The 10702-nt window shown below is 39.0% G+C and overlaps 1 protein-coding gene across 1 annotated transcript; it reads right to left on the minus strand.

Annotated features, from left to right (window-relative positions):
* Positions 1-763: 763 nt before the first annotated feature.
* On the minus strand, positions 764-9488 carry LOC124169605. Its single transcript, XM_046548248.1, has 2 exons — positions 9400-9488; positions 764-1607 (listed from the first exon to the last, which is right to left on the minus strand). The coding sequence occupies exons 1-2, from the start codon at positions 9409-9411 to the stop codon at positions 1053-1055; spliced, it is 567 nt and encodes a 188-aa protein (XP_046404204.1). The 5' UTR covers positions 9412-9488; the 3' UTR covers positions 764-1052.
* Between the last annotated feature and the right edge of the window lie 1214 nt (positions 9489-10702).

The raw sequence follows: 10702 nt of genomic DNA on the forward strand, positions 1-10702 counted from the left end.
ACGTTATGAAAAAAATCTGTTGATTCGAAATCGTGGAGGCTATAATTTTTCGACTTACGAGGTACTTATTGAGTAGGTAGGTAGTATTCCTTTCATATTCCATTGGAAATAAATATGACATCCTGATAGGAAATTACTTATTTGATTCTACTCCATTTTTCCAAGGCAGTGGACATGAAATGAATAAATGTACTCACCAGATGTTCTCTGAAACATCGTTTCATGAGAGCAGTCTATCACCTTGCCCATTATAGTTTTCGAAATGCTCTTTTTCACCTTACCACGTCTTGAATATCTGTATTATTTTTTTATGATATAATTCTAAACTCACACCTTGCAAAGTAAGTGAAAAAATTACTATTATACTACTATTGAAAACGACCTTATTTTGCATTTGCGGTAGTTAAAAATTGTCACATGGAGATTGTTACTAAGGGAAGACCAAATCGGTTTTTTATGTCAGGTGAACTGCCATGAGGGATTCTCTGGTTCATTATGTTTTCTATAATTTTAATAATTTTAATATTACTTTTATAAAAAGAAAACCTATGTGTATCAGTTAAGCAAAGTGATTATTAAATCATTTGGACACCATTATAATTCATGAGAGAAGGGAAAATTAAATGAAAAGTTGGAAATAACTAAATAATAGCCGTGGGATGTAATAACAAGGATACTCCAAAAAAATAACAAACCCTTTAGTAAAAAAAAGTTGAGTTTTATTTTCTAAAAGTTTTCATTTTCTACAAACATTACCAAAATTACGCGCCGATTTTTTTGCAATTTTTTATAATTACATCGTTTTTTTCTTAAATTATAAAACGGGGTTTTGAAGGATTAGGGAGGTGAAATTCAGGGAAACAGGAAAGGAAGCTTTGTACCAATCATTCCAGAGAGTTGGCTCAGGGTCAAATCCACAGGTTCAATTCAACGCCAAAAAAGTCCTCATGGAGAGGAGTTGGATGGTGTCTCAATGGGCGATTTTCCAGTCGTCCATGTTCAGTTGTTAACCTGTTCGAATATCCCCTTCATCGTGTCCAAGTCGTGCCAGTTCATGAGCTGCTGAAGATCCTCATCGCTTCACGGGCGTTTCCATTGTTCGCCTCCAGCCTGGCTGCGAACTCCAGAGGATTCATGGCCGCGACGGCTTCTTCCAACTGCCTCTTCTGCTCTGGGGTCAGGATGAGGTCCGCCAGCTGAAGGGAAGGGTTCCTGGACAGCAGAGAGTCATCTTCGACGCTGAAATCCTTCGGGGGAACAAAGGATGAGACTTGAGGGGTGTAGGTCTGCACCGGCTTGGGTTGGACGTGTTGCTGGACCTGCTGGACGTCTCCGGGAACCCTGAAGGTCGCCTTGGTCACCTGCGGGTGAGCCGTCTTGGTGGCCACGGATGGTTCAGGCACCACTGGTGACGGTGCTTCGACCGCGTGGTAAGGGAATGGCACGTAGTATGGGATAGGAACGATTGAAGGTCTCACGGCCGTGGTCCTGGTGGCGTAAGGTACGGGGACGGCATGATGATAGAACGGGAATGGATATGGGCTGAAGATGGGGTACTGTGGTGCAGGAGCTGCCGCCACTACGGCAAGCAGGGCCGATAAGATCACCTGTGGGAATATAAAAGACGAAAGTTTTACTCCATGGTACCGAACACGTTAAATTAATAACGATACAGTATGAATCATACGAATGAGGACCCTAGTAGTCACGGGGTAGGAGAGAATTTATTATAATATTGGAGGTAAGTGCAGATAATTTATGTGGGGTACACAATATCGCTGAAACAAATGGATACATGTGAAATACTGAATCTTTACATGGTGGAAAAATTATGTCATCAAATTTTAACACTGGGTAGCTGATGCCAGAAAGAGGCAAAATACCAATGTTGTTTAGTTCGAAAACGCACCACTTTTTAATGACAAAAACTTTGAGCTAAGCTTTCGGATTGGTCGCGAGTTTGCCCGGTTGCCGGATGCACTGGACAACTCATGACTTCTTATTATTTGCCTGGAATTGCCTTTGCCTTTGTCCAGAGCATCAGACAACATTGCAAACTCGTGGCCAATCGGAGGGCATTCTCAAAGTTTCTGTTATTAAAAAATTATGAGTTTTCGACTGAAACATCGTTAGTAATTATGGTCCCTACTGGCATCAGCTAACCAGGGTTAAAATTTTGTCACAAAATTTTCTCCACCATTTAAAATATTGTGTTTCACTTTTATAACTTTGTTTCAAAAATATTGTGTATTTTATTTATTTTAATTTTAAAGAAAGAGAACCACATACAGCATACAGTTGCCATTTTATAGTGGCCAGATAAAAATACATAAATTAGAGGACAAGCAAACAATATATAACAAGTGGAAACAAGAAATATTTTTACAAAATAAGGACAACAAGAATCTGCAGTGGTGGGGGGCTTAGTGCCTGAGGGTTATTAATTTCAGTGAAACGGTACAAGAGGCCTAAAAGGGACATTGCTTTAGACTTGGTATCCCTTTAATCATTTTTCATTCATATCTGCGCTTGTTTCCAAAATTTCACTTCCAACCCTCGGCTTCTAGGGTCCTCAAATCATGATACACGTTGACGATCATTCAGATTCCCATAGATTGTAAGGTTAAATTTTAATGCATGAAAATATTTATAGCAAGGTAATACCGTAAAAATCAATTTTAAAGGAGGCATTAGTAAAAATGAATTCCGCGTAATCGTTTCATTTATAGAAAGTGAGCACGGTCGAACATTCTTCTCTGCCAAAAATATTCCTCAAGTTCAAGATCTTGAGTCCGGAAAAAAATGGAAATTCGCCACGTGCAAATTGCGTGTGAAGGTCACGACGAACTTCTGGATCATTCTACATCGTTTTTTCCCCTTAATTCTACGCCTCAAGGAGTCTTACATTACACGTGTACGAATGAATGTATCACGCAAGGTCAATTAAAGGGGGAGTCGATAAAACTGGAAGAATCGTGGATTCTTCCAGCTTTATCGACTCCTCCGTGGATTTTCTTCTTCGTTTTATCAGCGTCGCATACGATTCTTAGCCAAGTTATGTTTTATACACATACGGATTATGGACCCAAGATCTTTACTATGATCCAGCGATAATTGAGGGTTTGATTGCTTTTGGTGCTAATAACAAAGACATAAGCACTGGTAAATAAAGGTCAAAGACGATTAAAATAATTGCCATAAGTCCGAATACGAGGGTTCGATGTGCTTTGATTGTCCTCCATAAACACTCTTTTAGTACCTAAAAATGATTCTCTATCAATCCAGAAAGACTTATTTAAAAAAATATACTAATTGTATGTGCAACTATGGCTTGGAAACTTGGACTCTGAGAAAAGCAGAGAAGAAAAACCTGGAATACATTGAAATGGGGTGCTGTAGAAGGCGAATTAATTAAATATCTCGGATAGAAATCATCAGCGTGGAAGACTATGAAGAATTGGTGGCAGGGTTAACAGTACTGTTTACAAATACGGCCATGGGTCCTGCTGGAAAAGGTAGACCGTGAAAAGGATACTTAGAAGGGATTTTATCAAGAAGAAGGTAGACTGATGTAAAGACACTGGCTTGTGAAAAAGAAAACTTGGACCTACGTTGGGGTTTAGGAGAAAAGTAAAATCTTCAAATCCGTCGGGACTTGATCCCGAGTCCGTTTGATGGAAAGTAGTCCCTACCTATAAGGCACATCCTAAATGCATGCATGTCTTCTGGGAAATAAGGCGTAGTTGAAACTGAGCTGAATGCATCATGAGTACTGAGTGTTTTTCTTTGAAGCTGATGTAACATTGCTCAGGCATTTCGTCTGAAGCATCAGTAAACAGGATTCTCCACTACCGCGATTCAATTGATTCCCGCCGGTCGCCGTAAATGGTGGCGCTCCAGTCGCTAGGTTACTTGTCAATAAACGTATTAGCACACAAGAGATGCCCTACACAGGGAATGTAATCGTTTATTGCTAAAAGTTAAGCTGAATATATATTCAACTAAGATCAATCAATTAATGTTAAGCCCAAGTACATAACCGATAGTTTAAACAAAATACGCATTTAAATGTATTCACTGTACTTTTCCACGACACCGGGGTAACTTCGGTCTGCGAAATTCACAGATTGGGGATAAAATAAAAAAAGCAGCACCCCAGCGATGAAAGTGACACTTTTCATAGTTTTTGGCTACTGCAGATCCTTTTACAGAAACAAATAGATCCATTTCTGAGGTGAAGGTATTCAGAATATATTTTAATATTCATGGATTATTAAGTTTTGTTTTTTTTGGTATTTCTTCCTCGGTTTTATCTCGTAGATGGCGATATTTTCCCCTCAGGGATGTTTATTTCCGCCGGATTTGCCCGCTAGAGTTTCAAATGTACTCGAACTTCGTTGATTCTAATTTTAGTACCCATATCTCATTGTAATCGAGTATCTAGGGAGGGATTGTAGAAACCAGGGAAGTACCCAAGTATTATACAAGTACCCATAATTCATCTATATATGCGAGTAAAATCTTGACAAATACATACATGGTTTTATTAATATTATTAATATAACTCTCTAAGTATGGGAATTTTTAGTTTCCAAGCATCAAATCAAGTAAAGAAATGATATGCCTCCAATTACTTAAAATCTCATCTTAAAAAGCAATTCTTTACCTTCTTTTACTATAAGTGAACTAAATTATAGATCATTTTTGTTATGCTCTCCAGTCATTGAATTTATGAGGTAATCCTTATACCCCCAAAAGGCTAGATATTCTGTCATTGAATCATTAGCACGGTGGTAGCTTTCCTCGGACTTTAGTCTTCTCAATAATTTCTTTTTTACAGAAGGCACGTAAGTATTCGCTCAGCCATCAAATCCTCGAAGTAACCCAGTTCTTTGATGTACGTCGAGTTTACCCTCAAATTATCATCCAGGTAATCAAGTGCTCACGGAATCATTCAACAGCCTTCACCTCAATCCCATATATATCTGCCTAATAGTTGGAGTACTTCTCCAAGTATTCGTCGGGAAACTGTCCTCGAGTACACTTGGCTCATCCTTATCCTAAACGTCGGAGATACTCAGGGTACAAATGGAACAGTAGAGGTATAAATATTGCCATTAAAGCGGATCAACCGTTAAGAAATTCCGAAAAAAGCTCGAAGATACCGTTGAATCTATTTCCTTTCCAGATAAAATTTCACGATATGTTTCTGAGACGAAAAGGCCTCGTTGATGAGATGCCCCTTACCTACTTTACCTACGTCCGATATGCCGGGTGATACCCTCTGGCACGCAGAAAAATCCTAGAGGAAACAGAATTGGCGGAAGAAAATGGAATACTCTGAATATATGGTATCGCACACATGAATATTAGGCAGGGCCTAGCCTCATCACTTCAAACCAAACTTCACGCTGAATCGCCGAGTGAGTGAGGATCTATCGTGTAGGTATATAGGACTCATTGGGAAGCTGCATCATTCCTTGAGGACAATCATGAGAGATTAAGAAAACAGGGGCTCGGTTCGCCAGTTAAATTTGCGACCAAAAAGTTACGCATATTTACTGATGCATAGTCAATTTTTAAATCTACAATGTCACGCGAGCCACTGTACGAATGCGAGGCAAGATGTGTAATTGAAGAGATAAGAAAACGAAACAGATAGGAAGAAACTAGAAATCCTCATAGCCACGATAATATCTCACTATTGAATGTGTGACATGTCCTATCTAAGAGCCAGCAGTATTATGGGCTTGCTCGGGAAATATGCATAAAAGGGTGCAGCAGGAGAAAGTGTCAAGAACTAATTAGAAGAAATAAGCGGCGTCATTTTTTATCGAATAAATGACATCTACATAATAGTGACTGAATGATTCATCTGGTGAATTCAATTCAATGAAACTATAAAGAAATAATGAAAAGCGATAGCTACAAAATTGAATAAGTTATGACAGGAAAAGGCATTATGAAATGGACCATTGCCTCGAAGAAGTCCATAAATGAACACTACTACCACTCAAAAATAAATCCATGGCTAAGTGCTTTTAAGTGTAACTACATTCGTGTAACGGCTGTTTAAAATTGAAAAATAATCGGAAGATCCCAATCAGTCAATTTCTGTCCAATCTGATTAGTCACATAACATCATATTATGTGGTAATTGAAAGGGCAGTAATCAGAATTGGGCTTATTTTTCCCTATCTTCATCACGGGATAAATTTTTGTCGGAGTTGGTGAAATTGGGACTGAACACCACTCACTGTTTGAACTCTTCAAAGCACATGATTGCCCTGATGCTGAAGCATTGAATGTAAAGTTGAGCTGAGAATCACATGCGACGCAAGAAAACGGTTAAAAAAAAACAAAAACATATTAATCCGCGATGCTTCCGGCTTCATCGGACCTCCCAATTAATGAGTTGTTTCGTGGCTACCCCATGCCAGTAGCCTTAAAACACTTTGGGTGAGTAATTTCGGGGGATAAAAAAAAAAAAAAAACAAAAAAAAAACGCAATCGGAAATGAACAACCAATTTCGAAAGAATTTCCGTGGGGAAATTTTGATTGGAGCCTGACCTGATATGACCTCACGTAACCTTGAACATGAGGAATGTTTCTGGAGGAATTCACAACAGAAAAATCATGATAGCGGACCTAAGGAAGAGCAGTGAAACAGGTAGTGGTCTTAATCATTAGGAAGAAACATGATGATCCGTCCCGTGAGATGGTATAAAATATATTATGCTAAATTCACCTGGAACACCTGAATGGAAATGTCTTCTGTAAATTCTCCCATGGAAAGCGCCATTAGTATCTGACGTTCTCAGAGATTTAGGATAGCCACAATGTAAATAAAAAGGCGAAGATAGACGAGATTTATGAAGAGATAATACTATAACAAGAGTAAGATATCCAGGTTTTCTCGATGACAAATGGAAATCTCCAATGGAAAGAAGATAATTTTTGAGCTTTGAAAAATCTAGTGGAATTTTTTTTGTTGCTGAAGGAATATTTTTCGAGAACCAGGAAACCACAGTAGTAAGAAAACGACGAAAAAGAGAGAAAAATCTATTGGAATGTTTCCTTTTGCAACGTAAGGAATAGTTTTTGAGTTCCAGAGGATTACAATAGTAAGACAATACAAAAAAAACATATCGTCCTTTATAGAGAAAGAGTAAAAACGCCACTATCTATCACGCTACATTTACTACAGATTATACCTTCGACTAGAAAAAGTGTAGATGGTTTATTAAACTTCATCATGTATAATGTACGCATGAAAGCTTTAAAACTTAAGTGAAATTTCGCATAAAACAATAAACTATTATGGGGTTTTCCTGTTCCCGTAGATAGCAAGTATTTTCCACATAACCTTTTATAGAGATCACCTTTTAATAGCAACATTCCTCATTTTACTAAATGTACCGCTGTAAGTAAAGTAAAACTAAATAAATAGTGCTCTAGGTTTAATGTGCCCTGCAAAATTGAAGATATTCACTTAAGTTATGAAGAAATTTGAATATACCGGTCTAGTAATCCGGAACTAGGAGTACGTAACCACCGTAACATACTAATGTTATTACTTCAATAAGATGCTCATGAATCAATATATTTTGGCTTTTTACCGAAGAGGCCTAGTAGGTTACAATCTCCGATGAAGCTTCCAGAAACCCCCAAATAAAATTCTCTACACAAAAAAACAAATACCACTGACTGTTAGAACCCTTCGAATCACATGATTGCTCTGAGGGCCTCCACTGAATTTTAATTTTGATCTTAGTAGAAGAGGGCATCGTGAGGGTACTGAGTTCGGACCCAATCCTGAGTAAACCTCCCACTCACTCTCTCAGTGACTCAACCTAAAGGTTAAGTTGGAAAGGTGAGGATAGAGCTCACCCTAGATTAAGCCACCGGCATTCAACATCACACATTCAGTTTAAGGAGGGGGCAGTTCTTATCCCTAGGGAACTTAACGTGCTGAAGACTATTTCTGTAAGCTTCACCGGGTATTAGAGGCTAGGACCCTTCGTTCAAAAGCCAAGCTATATTGATACATGAGCGCCTTATTGAAGTAATGACATTAGAATGTAAAGGCGGCTTCTATGGAGTTGATATTTGAAGTTCATGTAGATCAAACCCTTGCCAACATTTGTCTGTATCTCAATTTTAAGAATTTCGTTTGGATGTTTTCCCCGATTTAGCTTTTTTTAATTTGAGATACAAATTAGAGTTGATAAGTGTGTCCTCTGGGTACTCAGTAAATTCCCCAAAATAGTGATAACTCTAACAAGTTTTTTTACCATAAACCAGGCACCAAAAGACTTAAAACACGAAATTAAACGTATGGTATGATATTTGAAGGAGGAGACGGAGAGGTAAGGTCAATGGCGTCACGAGGGAAGGATAGGAAGGGGAGGGTGGAGAGAAACCCTCCATTGGAATGAGCTTGCTCTTAATGAAAGGTGCCTAGGGGATCACGACTTAGTATCCCACGAACAGAGTGCTGTACTTTAAGTGCCCTCAACGAGGCACTCAAGCAGGAATCAGGTAAAAAAGTGATAAGTCTACACCGGGATTGGAACCCTAGAACGTGGGATGGGAAGCCAACAAACCTATCCGCTCCCCGGAAGCTACGCGCTAGGCTTTGATAGTTAGGGTAATTTAGAATAGATATGAATGGGTGCGACGCCAAGGGATACAAGTGATTTTTTTCTCTACGGAGTTGGGTGAAGTTAATTGTTGGAAGAAATACACGAAAATTGGTTGCCAAGAGATACGAGTGTGTCTCAGTTCTGTGCTGACATCGAGTGGAAAATCAAATCGACACCTACACGGCACAAACGCTCAACAACCACCCACCGAATCAAATCCGCTCATCTAGTAGCCCAACAATACGAATCCGCTCAGCTGGCAGTAGCCGGAACATGAACGCTCACTTCCGAAGTTTGGAGAATTTGTTTGTGCAGTGGAGGTATCGAAATGCACTGCTAAATATTGAGGCGATCTCGTTTCGTTTCGATACCTAATTTCTGTACCTAACTCTGTATATAAAAAAAGAAATGACTTTTACTCCTTGGCTTCCAGCCCACTCATATCTTTAAGAGCGACACGGAGAACATCAAAGCGATAAATTAAGAGGGATATTTGGCCAAACGGGAACACGAAATGTCACGAGGGAGACATGCATTCACCAAATCCTTCATAACATTACTTTGAAGTAAGAGTATGTGTAAGTACTTAAAAAAAAGTGTGGCTAGTAAATATTTTTCGAATAGTGTTTTGTGATTGTCTACTTGTAGGCAACATATGATAAAAAAATCAGGAAAATTAAAAATGTCGAGCAACCTTGCCTGGATGATTTGAAATTGATTGACCCTTCAATAAGGTATGGACAGGACACTCACGAGTTTCAGCATGATTCCTTCTGTCTCCTCTCTTTGGCGATAACCTCCGACTCTGGAAAAACTTTTCGGGTGATATTGGTCCACGCGCACCTTCCTTCTTTCTGCTCCTTCGGCGGGTGCATCCAGGCCTTTTTATAGCCTGAGTGAGGTGGGTTCGAACTCACTGACCGCCCCATCATTCCTCTCCCACCGTTTTTTTTATATCTCCTTCTACCTCTCCTATTCTTTCTTCTTCCATCGCCATTGCTCAACCGAAAAAAATGCTTTCTCTCTCACTCCACCTCCTTTCTCCTTCCCCCCCCCCCCCATCCTTCGCCGAACTTTCCTCTTCGACCGCAGCAATAAGGAACAGGGTGGGAAGATGGCAAGGATGAAAAAGCAACGGAGGAGACCCCGTGTGGTTTGGAAGATATTACTCTTCCGCCTTGGATAGAGGTGCTAACTCCGTATAAACATAACGCGGACGTGAGGCGTGTACACATGAGAGGGAGTAAAGGGTGGACACTAGCTTCTTTTCACGACGGATCGCGCCCAAAATTACATGGACTCTTACGTAGGATTTCCTGTTTCCATCTGTAATTAAGAAACTGCGTATGAAAACAACATATTCCCCTTAAAAAGCTAATAGTGAGATTCCCGATCAATTTTTTGGATGTAATATTTCTATACAATAATTTCTAGAGAGACATACAAATTTTATTTCAGGTGGGAGAGTAAGAAGGCAGCAGAACCAAACTCTAGCACCATTCCCATGAAGAAGTGACCAGCAGTCGGTCACGAAATGTCGGGGCAATTACCGATACATCACATGGCATACACCCGCATGTCTCTCTGTAGTCTTCATGAGCCGCGAGAGCTTCAATCATGAAAAAAATTTCTAATCATGTTTTTTTAATGTACTTTTTTCTAATGATTTTTGCTTACGCATTAATTCCAATTTTATTTTTCTAATAAATATTTTTTACTAATACCTATATATACCCATAATTGAGGAACGAGCAATATACACATTGACATCTGCTCATGTTAAAATTTATTAATGATGGACAAAAATGAAAAAAAGACATTCGAAACTGTAATTAACTCTGTTTTCATTTAAACTATATTCAAAACCGCACCAATCTTTAACGATTACTTACTGGTATCTTTGATGATCTGGAATGCCTCTGATAAACTTCTTCGGCAAAATTTTAAAACTCAAAATACAGGATGTAATACAAAGAGGATGCATCACGCGCATTCAGTTGTAAAAAAAGAAGAAGTTTATCGAGCAATCAGACATTTTCAGAGGTCGAAAAATCGG

The sequence above is a fragment of the Ischnura elegans genome, chromosome 12 (assembly GCF_921293095.1).
Source record: "Ischnura elegans chromosome 12, ioIscEleg1.1, whole genome shotgun sequence".
Classification (NCBI taxonomy): domain Eukaryota; kingdom Metazoa; phylum Arthropoda; class Insecta; order Odonata; family Coenagrionidae; genus Ischnura; species Ischnura elegans.